At 52.6% G+C, this 15,369-nt stretch overlaps 1 protein-coding gene across 3 annotated transcripts in view; it reads left to right on the top strand.

Annotated features, from left to right (window-relative positions):
* MXRA7 (matrix remodeling associated 7) overlaps window positions 1–9,593 on the top strand; it is a 34,489-nt gene extending 24,896 nt beyond the window's left edge. The window contains exons 3-5 of one of the 3 annotated variants that reach the window (XM_045376603.2): window positions 571–664; window positions 1,802–1,882; window positions 4,840–6,168. In XM_045376603.2, the coding sequence (XP_045232538.1) occupies window positions 571–664; window positions 1,802–1,835 (128 nt within the window). In that variant the 3' untranslated portion in view covers window positions 1,836–1,882; window positions 4,840–6,168. Of the gene's footprint in view, window positions 1–570; window positions 665–1,801; window positions 1,883–4,839; window positions 6,169–8,027 lie in introns of those variants that run through there. The other 2 variants (XM_005585399.5, XM_045376604.2) reach the window with 2 other exon arrangements.
* Window positions 9,594–15,369: the final 5,776 nt, after the last annotated feature.

The following is a 15,369-nucleotide window of genomic DNA, read 5'->3' as shown; positions in this document are numbered from 1 at the left end:
GCAGTCAGTGATGGGGTGTCTGCCCTCGGGGACTGGCAAATCAGGCTCTGCCTCTTCAGCAGTACACAAGTCAAACCCGCCGTGGCAAATCCCGCATCCCTGGCCTGGCCACTGTGGGCTGCCTGAATGCGTGTTTTCTGATTTCCAATAGCCACAGGGGTTGGGGGGACGACACAAGCCTCCCCACACCCAGGCAAGCGCGGTGTGTGTTCCAAGATGAGCTGTGCTCTGCTTGCCGGAGCTGTTGCCTGTGAGCTCAGTATCCGAGAGGACCTGCTGGGCAGGGCCAGGGCAGACAGAGCACTGCAGATGCCGGGAGGGACGCGGTGTCTGGAGACAGCCGTGGACCAGGAGCGGGACCGCTTTCTCTCTGGCTGTCTCATTGTAGGATTTAAGGGAAAGCTATGGAATGAGAGGGGGTATAGGCGCTGGGGTGAGAAGATGCTCTGACAGCCGGATGCGGCCTCTGCCTGAGGTCTTCCTTTTTAAACCTAGGGAAAGGGGGCCGGGGTTTGTGGGGGCCCAGCCTCTACAGCACTCCCTGGCACTGACCGGGTCCCCTCTCCGCAGGAGAAGGCTTCTCCTTCAAATACAGCCCCGGGAAGCTGAGGGGAAACCAGTACAAGAAGATGATGACCAAAGAGGAGCTGGAGGAGGAGCAGAGGTAGGCTGCAGCCCCTTTGCTGGTGCCTGGCGGGCTCTTAGGGGAGGGGGGTGCTCCTCTGAGCCCTTCATGTTCTGCCTCTTGGCAGAAGGGCACAGAAAGGAGGTGGGGCTCCTATAAACTCTGCCCAACCACTGCCCCACCTTCCCAGTTTAGTTCTTTCCTGCCCTGGTCAGCCAGGCTCGTGCGCCCCGGAACCCCTGCCTGGCACTGACCAGGAGAAGGTCACGGGTGATGGGGGACACAGAGCCCATTTACTGAACCCCCCACCCCCTCCACACCGCACTGCTCCCGTCTAAAGAAATCAGACGCCAGGAAAGAGCCTGGAGCAGACCTGGCTGCCACTCACACACGGAGTCCCCAGCAGAGCTGATTTCTTGATTTCTCCTTCGGGACACAGCGGGTTCTTGGTGCCCCTCATTCAGCGGCCTCCCAGGCTGGGGCCTGCAGCAGCGCCTTGTCGCTCCGGGCGGTGCAGCTGTGGCTTCTCGTTGTTGGAACTGGCTCCCCCTTCCCATCTGGACACCCCCTGCACACCCACTGGGCTCCCCTCCACATTTTCCCTCCACTCCATCCTGCCGGGTGGGGAAGGGGTGCACTGGGTGCGGTGGGACAGCTGGGGAGGCCTCGGCAGACGGACAGGCATTTGCAGAGAGACAGTTGTTTGCACCAGGCCCAGCAGGCTCCTGGTGCTCACCCACATTGCTGCCCTTCTGCAGCGTGGCCTGGAGTCGTAGGTGGTAGCTGTGCCACTTTCCAAGCCTGGTGACCCAGAGCAGCTCGTGGGAGTCACCCCCTACTTGTCAGCAGAAGCCAGCAGTCTAGGGTCTGAGCGGAAGGGGAGGTTTATGATTTTGGAATCAGAACTCAACCGCCCTTTCATGACTGCGTGCGAGGCCACCCACCAGGCAGCCCTCTAATCTCAGAGCTGCTCTGCTGGTGACAGGCCCTGTCTCCCCTCCCGGTGCTGGCATCAGCTCTCTCGACCCTCAGCAGGAAGGCTCTTCACCCTGGCTGGGTGGGGGGCGGGCAGTGTAAGCACAGCCAGGAGGAAGAGCCCTGGCAGGAGCCCCAAGTCCTCAGGTGCTGAGGATGCTGCCTCTTGGCATGACCAGGTTTGCTGCATTTATATTTCAGGATTGAGCTGACCTCTGACCTCACTTCCCTGTAGCAAGTTCCTTAGGTCCTGAGCCACAAATATTCTTGCAAATCCTTTTGGTAAGGACACTGATTTCTTAGACTAGTGGCGCTCCCCTCCTACTGCGTGCTAACGTGCCCCCAACACAACTGACGCGGCCTCAACCTCCCCTCCTCCATCGCCTTCATAACCGATTAATACATTTCCCACCTGAGCCCTTCTCATTCTTCTCAAGCACGAGGAATCACTGGCAGAAAGGGCCCCGTCTGGGGGCAGAGGTTCCTGGAGGGGAGTTAAGTCCCTGAGTTCCCAGAGGCGGCCTAATGGGCCAGTGGGTTGGGGTGCTAGTGCCCCCTTGCAAGGCTGGGAGAACTGTCACCCTAGGACCTCAGGCTTCGGGAATGTGGATGTCGTCACCCTGCAGCCTTGGGTCTCACCCTGAGAAGGTGAGGCAGCTGCTGCACAGTGCACAGCAGATATCCTGACAGCGGTCCATGCTCCCAAGCTGTGAGACAGGCAGGTTCTTATGATCAGGGCAAGGATTAGCAGACGACAGCCAGGCCACATCTGATCCCCCACCTGCCTGTGTCAACCCAGCGTGGCAGGAACAGCAACACCCATTTTCCTGTGGTCTGTGCCCCTTTGTGCCACAGTGGCCGAGGTGAGTCACTGCAGCAGAGACCACACACTCCCCCAAATCGAAATAGTATCTGGCTCCTCGCAGAAAAAGGTTGCAGTCCTTGGACAGAGGCTAGAGGGGGCTGGACACAACTGCCAGCCCTTGAAAGTCCCTGGGGACAGAGGCTGCTCAGGCAGATGGATCTGGAGGGCCTCTTAGAACAAGAAAGACCAGGCCTCAGGCTAGGGGTGAAACTGCCACTACCACCCACGTCCAGAGCTGGGACCTTGGCAGTGGGGAGGGAAAATCCCTTCCCCTTATTTTCAGAGAGTAGACCCTGTGCTGCCCATCCCTCCCCACTGGATCTTCGGAGGTCTCTAGACCACCAACCCACACTTGGCTGTTCCATGGGATCAAGACTGTGCCTGAGGTGCTGCTCCTGGGACGAGGGAAGACTCCTTGACTCCTCTGCACGCTGCAGTTACCACTTTGTGCCCTGAATTGAGAAGGAGGGGCCGGAGGACTTCTTGGGGCAGGACTGGAGTTCACGTTCATTCCCATCACTGCCCAGCCCGCATGCTCCCTGTGGCTCCCAGGCATGCTGGTGGCATCTGCTTGCTCCCCCACACCTCTGCCCCCTGCATGTGGTCGCCCCTCGCAGCACTGCGTGGGGTCCCCACGGCTCCACACCACGCTGTCCTCACACGGTGATGCTTGGGGTTGCAGAGGCTGGTCAGTTTGGCTTTGGCTTTTCATCTTCAGCATGGTGGTTCTCATGGGGATGGGGAGCGCTGGCAGCTGTGAAGACAGTTCCGGTCCCAGCCGAGTCCGGGGAACCGCCCTAGAATCATCAGTATGAAAAATAACATGCCTGTTATTATCAAACCACTAAAACCACAGGCCAGCTAGCAGGGTGCTGTCCCTCCACCTGTCAGGTTCTGCCCTCCCAGAGGCCCTCCGTGCCTCTGATGCCTTTCCCAGCTCTCAGGGTCCACAGTCGAGTTGCAGCTAAAAGCTGCATGGCCCCTGACTTTACTGACTCAGCCAACAGATCGCATCTAGAACCTGAAGCTTTAGTGGTTGCCGGTTCCAACACTCCCCAGGAGCCTCAATTCACAGGCTTTCATGACAATTAGGAAGTGGGACTGGAAGCAGGAGGTCCCAAATTAGTTCCACCACATGCTGAAGTGGGCAGTCTCATCCTTGAACTACTCACAGATCAAATTCCTTCCGCCTGGGGCCAGAAAGCAGTCAGGTCTGTAAATCCAGAGGCGGCTGCTGCTTAAGATCCCTCTTGCCGCGTCTGCCGGCCTCCTCAGCTCTCCCCTCGGGCCGGAGGTTCACACACTTCATGCCTCTGGTGGCGTCCCTGGGTTCTGCTGAAGCTGATGTGGGAGGTGCCACCTCCAGTTTCACAGTGTGGCTAGGACAGTGGGCTTGCAGGCTGGTGACAGCTCCCCTGAGCAAGAGGCCTCCTCCTCCTCCTCCCCCAGAGCTAGGGAAGCTGGCAGGGCTTGGCTGGCTTCGCAGCTTGGCAGGAGAGAGAAAAGGCACGGCTGTCAGCTCCTCTCCATCACTTCTTCCCACCTTCTGGTCTCAGAGGGAAAAGGAACCCAGGCTGTAGACTATACTCTGATAGATCAGGACCCACCCCTCCATTTGAGGTCTGCAGGGCTGTTTTGACTCCTCTGGAAATGGACATAACTCTAGAGGAAGGTGATAGTGTGATAAAACAGGGAAGGAGAGGAGGCGGCCAAGGAACCACAGCTGTGGGGTAGTTCTGGTTCTTCTATCTGATGTATGCAAGAAACGACAGAAACAATAGACCGGACAGTGTGAATTTCCAGCTCAGGCTGGAAATGCGTGCTGTGACCACCAGGAGAGGGCGCCAGAGGGACAAGCTCAGACCTGCTGCTTTCTCAGTGGTCTCAGGGCTGGCGATGTGTCTTGGTTCATAAAAGATGGGCACACTGTTGGCTCCATCTGGAAGCTTGCATCCTAGGATGCCAATATCCCCCGAGGGGACAAAACTCAGCCAGCGGGAATGGGAAATTATCTAGGGTGATAGGAATATTGTCAGCACAGCCACACAACCCAAGATCAGAAAGGCCCTTGGCAACTCAACTGCTCCAGTTCCTTCCTTAAGTACCCTGCAGAGGCTGAACATGGCTGTGGGCTGCAAGGTTCTGTGCGGGGTCAAGGGGAGCTCTGCGAGCTCTGGCCAGCTTTGTGGCACAGACCGTCTTGCCGCAAGCGATGAGAAGCAAATCAGCAGTGGTTTGAGACACCAGAGTCTAGCGCAGCTTCTGCAATTCCAAACATTCTCCTTCCTCGACCCCATTTCCCCCTTTCCTCGCCCATGGTGCAGGATGGAATGAGTAAAATAAATCATCTTTTTCTCCCCATTTCTCTTTACAGAACTGAAGAATAACGAAGTTATCCTTAGCGTCCTCCTAAAGGCTTTTCCTTTTGGCATCTTAAAAGCTTGAGAGATAAAATGGAAACCCCAGAGAGGAGTCTGGCAGGCTCCCAGGGTGCATGCTGCCTTCGTAAATCTGCTGAGCTCTAGACCCTCAATCAGGACTTGTCCCTTGGCTAGCAGGATCCTGGGAACACCTTTGGCCCTGCCCTGTAGCGAGATGTTCATGTCCATTTCTGTGGGTCACTTTGTTAAGCTGAAGCGTTTTAAGAGTTTGAGCTCAGACCCTGGACTGGGATTTTTCTTACCACTCAAACTTGCTATCCACACACCCTGCACACCTTAGATAAAACAAACATTTAAAAAGCAGAGTTCACTTTCACTCCAGTGCCCCCATTTTGTCCTCACTGAAGCCAAACCACAAAAGACTTTGAGGAATGAGAGACAAATGAGGTAGAGCTCACCTGTGCTCACCAGCTCGGTCAGAGTGGTCAGCCGACCCCTTTCCCTGGGAACCCCACCTCTCTCTCTGGCTAGCATGGTTGTCGGGGGTGAGATGCCATATTGATTAGAAGGCAGCAAAGAACCAGTACCAGGAATTGACTTGACCATTCCCCTTACTTTTCATCTAGAGAAATCTTGGATTCAGCCCATTTATTGCTGAGACACCTTTTCACTGACGTTCTTACCAGCTCAGCCAAATCTCCACTCTGCTATAGCAGAAGCAATAATGTTGCTTTAAAAAGATTTCTTGACTATGCCTTTTCTTAGAAAGGTTGATAGATTAGTTGGAACTTCAGATCATCAGATCAGTCTCAGATTCGTTTCTTGGAATTTTATATTTGACAGTATTTATACTATACCAAACTCATTTGCAGTTCTTAGGTTTGTTGGTTAAAACATTTTTTTAAAGCAGTAAGTTTATAGAAAATGTTTTCATTTAATGGAAGGCTGGGGAATGTCCAGCATCAGCCCCTATGGCATGCATTCCCAGTGGCTTTCTCCATCTCAGCCTGAAACCTTTGGTTCAGGGCTTAGGGGAGAACAGGCCACATGGCAACAGCCACATAGTCATTGCCTTCAACACAGAGCCACGGGGTGAATGGATGTACTTCTGTGTCCCCAAACAGCAATAGTCATGCCCTTGTCCAGGCTGGGATCTAATTGATACAATAGGTCGTTGACTCCCTCCCAGTAGAGCTATCTAGGTTTGTCTGGAAAATTTCCCACCATGGCTTATAGGCACCACACCTCATGTACTCCTGATGGCTTGGATCTCTGTATTCAGCCTTTGTTCAGTCCAATAAACTTTGAGTAGATGATCTCAATTACTGTGTGTTTTTTCAGTTTGCTTTGTTTTAAAAAAAAAAAAAAAAAAAAAAAAAAAACCCTTTTGAACCCATTAAAATTTGACCTCTCTTTCATTTTTATGCCTCGTACTCTGCAGCAGAGGACAAAGCCATCCATCCACCCTGCTAAAAATACGCAGTCACCACAGCTGTCTGAACCACGTGACATGATCTGTGTTCACTCAGGGACATGTGGATTGTGCTTGCATCACAGAGCTCAGCACACCCTTTCTGTTCACAGGAATTCCTCTTTCTTCTTTTCTTGAGACAGGGCCTCCGTCTGTCGCCCAAGCTGGAATGCAGTGGTGCAGTCACAGAGCTCACTGTGGCCTTGACCTCCTGGGCTTAAGTGATCCTCCCGTCTCAGCCTCCCAGGTAGCTGGGACTACAGGTGCTCACCACCACGCCTGGCTAATTGTTTTATAGAGACAGGGTCTGACTATGTTGCCCAGGCTGGTCTCAAACTCCTGGGCTCAAGTGATCTTCCTATCTTGGCCTTCTAAAGTGCCAGGATTACAGGCATGAGCCACTGCACCTGACCCTCTTCCTTCTTACAGGAGGCACAAAGCACACATCATAGGCTGCTGCTTCTCAGACAGGGGAACCAACTGTAGACGCAACTTTCCCAGAGGACAAGGGAGGCTGGGAAGTAGGGCTTCAGTATTTCAACTGCTAGATGCTGCTCTAGACAGAAACCTCTGCAGGATGGAAGACGCACGGTGAGGAGAGGAGGGAAGGGTGAACCAGAAGGAATATGGTAGCAAAAGTATGGGAGCGAATGTGGAGACCACCCCTCCAGGCAGCGTTGGGGATGCCAGTGGCCCAGGGCTATGCTGAGGTCCTGCAGTTGCAGAGCCTGTACCGTGCGTACAGCCGACCCAGCTGCAGGGAGGGGCTGAGAGGTCCGATGCTGCGATGTGGTTTACGTTCTCTGAAGGCACTGAGCCCGTGGTGTGGTGTGGAGGGCAGGAACTGCAGAAACCAGAAGAGTGAGAGGCAGCCAACATGCAGTGCCCAGCTGGGCTGAGGAGCACAGGGCACCAGAGCAGAACGAACAACAAACATATGGCTCCCTGGGTTCGGCAGCCGCCTCGCCCCACCTCAGGTGTTTGTGCTGCAGGAGTTGTCCTGTGCTGGTCAGATGGTGTAGCTGAGCCTCATAAAGATAACAAGACATTGCTCCCAGCACAAACATTTAGGCCAGTCTTCCTCCACACCCATCCCTTGGTAAAAGGGGCAGGGCCGCCGCCTGCCATAGGGTGTCCTTGTGCAGATTAGGAAAAGGCACCCCCCTTTCTCTGGGCAGTGAAACCCCACAGGCTGCCCTCCTCGCTCCTTTGCCAAGCACCGTCTTGCACACATCTATATGCTCCCCGATTTCCCAGCTGATGTTTTCTCTTTCTCCACTTTCGGCTCATTCCTCTCAAAGAAGGCTGTTTCTAACCTACTTCTTCATAGTACTACCTCAAGCCATTTCATGGAGCCTATCTTCTTCCTCATTACGTCACTGTGGGATGTGCAGTCAACAATCAAATGAGGCCCAAAGGGAAACTGAGGCATAGAGCACCTAAGTGATACCTGGGGTCCCCAAACCTCCCCGGCAAACCTGAGATTTCGCATCCCAGCTTTTAGAGCCCTCAAAAGTTGCGTGTGTCAGACCCAACCAGTTCCTATGTTCTAAGCGGGTTTTATTTATTTTCATTTTCTTCTTGTTCTGTAAAGCAACCACAGCCACACAGGAGAGAGGAGAGTCCCAATTCTGCCGGCTGCACACAGGCTGTCTCTCTCCCCAGTGGGCTAGGAGCTCCTTCTTCCTCTTTGTCCTTTCTTCTCGACAGAGTTCAGAAGGAACAGCTGGCTGCCATCTTCAAGCTCATGAAAGACAATAAGGAGACGTTTGGCGAGATGTCCGATGGCGACGTGCAGGAGCAGCTCCGGCTATACGACATGTAGACTGCGCCCATGGGATGCACAGTGGCCATGCCTGACGCTGTCCCCACCCCTGCCCCACCCCCTTGTTCTTTCCAGACTTCTGTAGGCCTAATTTGCCCTTATAAACATAGATGCAGGCGTACATTCTATACGTACTTGCCCAGTTCTTGCAATGTGTATATTACTTTACAGGAATCAAAACTGTTTTCTCGGAGGACAAAGCCCCTGGCCCCTCTGGCTTCTGCTTGCTGGTGAGGTTCCAGCTGTTATGGGGCTCTGAGACCCTCTCCTGATCCAAATCTTTTTTTGTTTGTTTGAGATGGAGTCTCACTCTGTTGCCCAGGCTGGAGTGCAATGGCGTGATCTCAGCTCACTGCAATCTCCACCTCCCAGATTCAGGTGATTCTCCTGCCTCAACCTCCCCAGTAGCTGGGATTACAGGCATGTACCACTACGCCCAGCTAATTTTGTATTTCTAGTAGAGATGGGGTTTCACCATGTTGGCCAGGCTGGTCTCAAACTCCTGAGCTCAGGTGATCCACCCGCCTCAACCTCCCAAAGTGTTGGGATTACAGGCATGAGTCACTTTGCCCAGCCAATAACTACACTCTTATTCTGCCTTATGAGGATTTCTGGAAGCTTCTGTAATTGTAGGGAAGCAAGCTGTAGGGGAGCATTCTTCCTTTTTTTTTTTTTTTTTTTTTTTTTTTTTAGAAACAAGGTCTCATTCTGTCACCCAGGCTGGAGTGCCGTGGTGCCATCATGACTCAATGCAGCCTTGACCTCCCAGGCCCACAAAATCCTCCTGCTTCGGCATGAGTAACTGGGACTACAGGTGTGTACCACCACACTCAGCTAAAGAAAAGCGTTCTTTTCTTTTCTTTTTTGAGACAGAGTCTCGCTCTGGTGCCTGGTCACTGCTTGAACGCTTCACCTTCTGGGTTCAAGCGATTCTCCTGCCTCAGCCTTCCTAGTAGCTGGGATTACAGGCATGCGCCACCACACCCAGCAAATTTTTGTATTTTTAGTAGAGACGGAGTTTCACCATGTTGGCCAGGCTGGTCTCGAACTCCTGACCTCAGGTGAGCCACCTGCCTCGGCCTCCCAAAGTGCTAGGATTACAGGTGTGAGCCACTGTGCCCAGCCAGGAGCGCTCTTTTAGCAAAAAGTCTAATTCAGAGACTCACCTTTCATCCTGGCACTAAACAATGGTACTAGAGGTAAGATCTGCCAAGAATTTCTCTCACTTAAGCAGAATACTTACTTTAAATCTAATTAGGCAAGACTTATTTGAGTACTTGCCTAATTATATTTAATTAGAACTATGCTAGACACTGTAGACAGAAGAAATAAAACACCCCACCTGGTCCTTACCTTTCAGCAGGTTAAAGGCCTTTAGGGAAGAAAAGCCCATGTGCAGGGAAAGAGATGTCACCAGAAAGCATTCAATAAAATGCCAAAGTGATCTTACAGAACAGTGCCTGTGACACCGGAAGGGATTGTTCCGTCTTTGTGAGTGAACATACGATGATGGGGATAACTGGTCCTTCACACCATGCAGGTCCCATTTCTGATCACCCCACTGGCAGAACAATTCACAGTTCTTGAGCAAACTGAGTTAGGGAGGGTATGCTAAAGACAGAACCTATGCAAGTTCTTAGAAATAGTTTTTGTTTACTGAAATAAAGCTCAATCAACACACTACATGAAAAAAAGTGGAGCAGTGGCATTTCCATGCCTCATGCGCACCATCACGAGGTTAACTTCCCGCCATTGCCTCTTGCCTGCCAGGGGTTTTTCAGAAGCCCCTCTCTGTTCCACCCTTTTGCTTCTTTGCTGACCATTCACTCTCTGTGTCTGTTGTTGGATCCAAATATGAGTGTTTGTCTTTTGTGGTGAATGCTTTTTTCCTTCTTGAAATTGTTTTAATGTGTTTTGTCAAAAGCATTTAACCAGGTTATGATTTAAGAATTCTTTGTTCACTTGAGGTCAGGAGTTCAAGACCAGCCTGGCCAACATGGCAAAACCCTGTCTCTACTAAAAATACAAAAATTAGCCCAGCATCCCCTGAACAAATGACCATCTGGAGGAGAAGGTAACTGCATTTCATTGGGGATCTGTGATAAAAGGGAGCATCGGTGTTGGGGAGACACCTGTTCCACCTGAGTTTCCTATGAGGTCCAGGACAGGGCTTGGTGGGCACTCGGAAGCCAGTGTCTGAAGTGCTCAGCATCCTCCTCTTCCTCGGTGGTAGGTGTCTACTGCCCAGGCCCCACCCCTGGCCGTGGACACTTCATGGAAACACTGCTGGTTTGCTATGGTGTTGGGTGGCTCTTGTCTATTCCCCATAAGTGCTGGCCTCTGTTGACACCATTTCTGCCACCTCATCTGAGATTGCTCTCATCAGCTCACAGAGATTCAGTTCAGAGAATGAACCAAATCTAAGCTAAAAAGCATAAAGGAGGGCAGAAAGAAACAGCAGGGTGGGAGAAAGAGCGCACACACCGCGGGAAAGATGTCCACCTGGCAGCCACATCACAGAATCACCAGTATGTACGTCACTGCCACCAAGAACCTAGAACCACAGAGGCCTACAGAAGCCAATCCCAGTGGAACTCTCTCCGGGTGCAGGGGCTGAGAGAACCTAAAACATTCAGGTGGCCAGAGCTTCTTTCCAGAGATGGGAACCAGTCTCAAAGCCTTTGCATCTCTCCCCTGCCCTCCCTCCATCACTCTGCTGAGAACTCTGCCCCGGGCTGGCCTGCTGACATGACACGAATAGCAGTGGCCTGTCACTCATCAGTATCTGCAGTTCTGTTTACCAAAGCCTGCTTGCTAGAGACTTCTCAGGGCCTCCTTCCCTCAAAGTGTCCATTGTACCTCCATCTGGATACAATTAGCTGGCTCCCCACTTCCTGGACTGACGGTAACCACCTTTTCCAATGACCCTGAAGAAAACACACAATCTAAGCTGCTTTACGAGTAAACCTACAACTGGACAAATTTTCTATCAACCCCCAGTACCCCTCTCTGCTGTGGCTGATTTGTTACTGGTTTTCTTTTTTTTTTTTTTTCAATTTGAAAACGTAAATAATTATACTAAGACTAGATCACTCTGAGATTGTTTTATTCTAATTTATCCTAAGGACCTGCCTGTACTTAAAGCCTGATACAAAGCCCAAGTTGACCTACTGGGCAGCTCTCTGGGCCTGGAAGGAAGAGCACATGACAAGGCTTCAACAGTACAGCCTGGCTAGGTCCAGGCAGACCATGACTTCTGAAGGCAACAGCATGGTCCACATGGAATCAGGCTGCTGAAGAACAGCAGCGAGAGGCTGCCTCTGAATCACATCTGCAGGGTCACCTGGGCCTGGTGGAGGCCCATAGTCACCCATTAGGCCCCAGTATCCTATGTGGGAGTATCCATGTCTAGTCTCTACTTCTCACTGCAGGAGAGGTGGCAGATGAGGAGGTTTCCTACTTTAAAGCAGGTAGAAGTTGTTTCCTTTCTTCCCTCCTCACAGCCTGGAGGGGGAGGTTGTGCCCAGCCTGATAGCAGCTGCCTTGCCCAAGATTACATCCTGTTCTGGGGGCAGCCCACCTCCAAACCAAGTCACTGGTGGGGTACAAAGGCCTGCCTTGTCTGCCAAAAGGACAGTGCTGATGGACCATTCCAGTTCTAGAGTTCCCAATTTGGAGAGGGGCAGGGTACCAGAAATCCTTCACTCAGGCTATAGCAGGGCCTCCAGTTACAAGTAACTTGAGTCCCACCCAGCCAAACATGCCTTTCCGGGTCTAGTGCTGGGTTGCAGAACAGGAAACCTGGCAAATTCCTATTGCCACAGATATTTTTTACTATTATTATTGTCACCTTATTTTTCTATTGGTGGAAACCCTCTAGGGCTTCCACCAGATTCTCCACCTTTATGCTATCATTTTTATCAGTTTTGGTTTTATTGTTTCAGTGCTGCTTCTTGCTAACGGTAGCAGCCAATATACATCATCTCTGGCGACAGATCACGCCATAGAAAATACTGTCGTTTTCCTCATTTTTCTTAACGCCACAGAGTCAGCTGGGCTGTAGTACCAGCCCGGATGTACCAGTTTACTCAGCCATTCCCCCTCTCATGGACATCTGCATGGTTTCCAGTCTTGCAAATTTATATAGTGCCGCTACAAATAAAAGCTGGCGTGTATGCTGTTTCATGTTTGTGTAAGTTTACTTTCAGAGTAGATTCTACAGGTGGATTGCGGGTCAAAGGTAAATTTGCACTCCCTCCCAGCAATGCAGGGCAGATCAAGTTCCTGTATTGTCCTTAACAGTGTACTTTGTTAAACTTTTGGATTTTTGACAATCTAATGGATCAGAAGCCTTAGCTCAATGAAGTTTTGTTTCTTTTCTTTTTTTTTTTTTTTGAGACAGAGTCTTGCTCTGTCGCCCAGGCTGGAGTGCAGTGGCCGGATCTCAGCTCACTGCAAGCTCCGCCTCCCGGGTTCCCGCCATTCTCCTGCTTCAGCCTCCGGAGTAGCTGGGTCTACAGGCGCCGGCCACCTCGCCCGGCTAATTTCTTGTATTTTTAGTAGAGACGGGGTTTCACTGTGTTAGCCAGGATGGTCTCGATCTGCTGACCTCGTGATCCGCCCGCCTCGGCCTCCCAAAGTGCTGGGATTACAGGCGTGAGCCACCGCGCCCGGCCTCAGTGAGGTGTTCGTTTGCATTCTTCTGATTATGAAAAAGGCTGAGCGCCCACTTAAATGTTTAGGGGCCCCTTGCATTTTTTTTCCTGTAAACTGTCCACTCATGTCTTGTCCCATTAAATACCATCCATCTAATCTCCGCTTTAGCTCACTGAGTTGCGCATATTTCTGACGATCTTGGCGGTAATCTGGGCTCAGCGCGGTAGTTCTCCAACTCTGAGGCTGCACGGGGAGGGAGTGCTTTGACGAAGGTAACGAAAGAGAATCTGAGTCATTCCAGGGAAAGCCTACTAAAATCAGGAGGCTTTGTGAGAGCCAAAATACTAACTTTCAAAAAAACAAAAACACTCCCAAACTTCACCGGCAGCAGCTTTACTTACGTGTTATTTTATCTACGGTGCCCATTTTATCTACCGTGGGGACCACCACATGGAGAAAACCACCCACCCGCGAAGTGAACCAATCACAGCCATAGCGCCGGTGTCGCTCTGCGGCATTTCAGTGGTTCAAGCACCTGCCAATCTGCCGCGAAGCCAAAGGCCTTGATTTGTGGCCATTGGGTATCGCATCCTTCCGTCTTCCCCACCTCAATCCCACCTCACGCGGAGGGTGGAAAGCCCCGGATGTCCGGCCACACCCAAGGCCGCGTTTCCTCAGTGATTGACAAGGGCCATCGTCCAATGAGGAATGCGGCGCGGCCCGGGCGGCCCTGCAGTAGGCACGCGCCTGGCGCCTCAGCCGTAGAAGTGGTCGGGCGTTTGTGGCCCAGCCTATGCTAAGGTCGGCTTGCTGGGGTTCCTCACGGCCGGGTGAGCGACCCCCGGGCTGCCTGGGAGCCGGAACCGAGCCGAGCCGAGCACAGGTGGACTGGCCGGCAGCTGCCGCTGCTCTGCTCTAGCCGAGAGATTCGCGCCTGCAGCGAATCCCCGGCCGCGTCGAGCTGTGGCCTGGCGTGCGGTGCCTGCCCGAGGCTGGCTCCTGAGTGCCACTCGCGGGACAGGGCCCCGCGTCCCGCATTCGCAAGGTGGGACTAGGGGAGGGTTTTTGTTTTTTTTTCTTTCCCTGCCTCAGGTTTCTTAGTACAAATAACACAGGAGGACCCCACCCCATACAGACGGCAGCCGGGTGGGGGGGGGGGTCGCTCCAGTCCTCCTGTCCTCACGTTGGCAGACAGAAACATCTACTCCTTAGCCTTTGTAGGGGCCTGGACACCTTTGGGAGCCTGAGCTGGAACTGAAGCTGGAGCTGCAGCCCGGGCCTTGGTTTGATCCTTGGCCTCGGCCTTTGGCCCGCACAGCCTGAGCCCCTAGGCAAGGCGGGCGCGAGCACGCTTCCCAAGCTTGGAGTGGGCAGTGTTGTGCTTCTTGGCAAAGCGCATGTTCCTCAGGAGCTTGGGGTCCACCCCCCTTAAGAGATTCGTATCTTTGTGATCTGGGTTTCTTGATAACCATTTCTGTGCCATTTTCGGCACTGGTTGGGTGTGGTTGTGGTTCTTAGACTTGGCCATGTTTGCATCTTAAGCGGCGGCTCCCAAAGCGCCTAGAACTGGGAGCTCTTTTTTTTTTTTTTTTTTTTTTTTTTTGAGACGACGTTGTCTCCCTCTGTCGCCCGGGTTGGAGTGCAGTGGTGCGATCTCGGCTCACTGCAACCTCTGCCAGCGGGTTAAAGCGATTCTTCTACCTCAGCCTCCAGAGTGGCTGGGACTACAGGCGTTCGCCACCACGCCCTGCTAATTTTTGTATTTTTGGTAGAGACAGGGTTTCACCATGTTGGCCAGGCGGGTCTCGAACATCTGACCTCAAGTGATCCGCCAGCCTTGGCCTCCCAAAGTGCTGGGATTACAGGCGTGAGCCACCGTGCCCGGCCTGGGGGAGCATTTCATGAGCTCCGCAAACGGGCTTTGGGCACCAAGCTGGGCCCCGGAATACAAAGATGAGGTGAAACTAGTCCCTGCCCTCTAAGACACCCGTGTCTCCACCTTCCTCCCCCTGACGCTCCCAGGCTTGCCCTCGAGCAGATTCGGAGGGTGGCCCAGGGTTTCAGGGGGTTTCAGATGGTGGTACTGCAGCTGGACCCAAGACACACAGACACACAGACAGACACACACGCACACACACACGCACCCCTTGCTTTTCACATTCCCTATTGTCCCAGGCCTAAGGTAAAAGCCAGCAGTTCTGTACACGCCCAGCTTCACATCTTCAGGTGGGCTGGCAGTCACACCTTCCCTCACCTGTGCTTGCCCTTTCAAGTCCTGCTGCAGGCACCTCAGCTGGGCTTTACCAGAGCAGGCTGAGTACAGGCTGAGTGCCTGTGAAATGGGTTGGACTTACCATTCGGCCAAATGATCACATTGTTTCCTTTTCTCCACCCAGTTGTGGCCCCCTGCAGGCTCCACATCCCAGGGGGTGGCCCCACCAAACTGGAATCTTTGGTCCTGATGGTGGCCTGGGTCCTCTACAGGTGAAAATTCCTCAGACCAGAGTTGCTGAACTGTGTTAAATAACTCAGTCTGCAATCAGGGTTTTTGAAAATCTCCCTTTTCTCATT

Source organism: Macaca fascicularis, chromosome 16 (assembly GCF_037993035.2).
Source record: "Macaca fascicularis isolate 582-1 chromosome 16, T2T-MFA8v1.1".
In the NCBI taxonomy this organism is placed as follows: domain Eukaryota; kingdom Metazoa; phylum Chordata; class Mammalia; order Primates; family Cercopithecidae; genus Macaca; species Macaca fascicularis.
The sequence above is the reverse complement of the archived record's forward strand: the minus strand, read 5'-3'. Positions and strand labels throughout refer to the sequence as shown.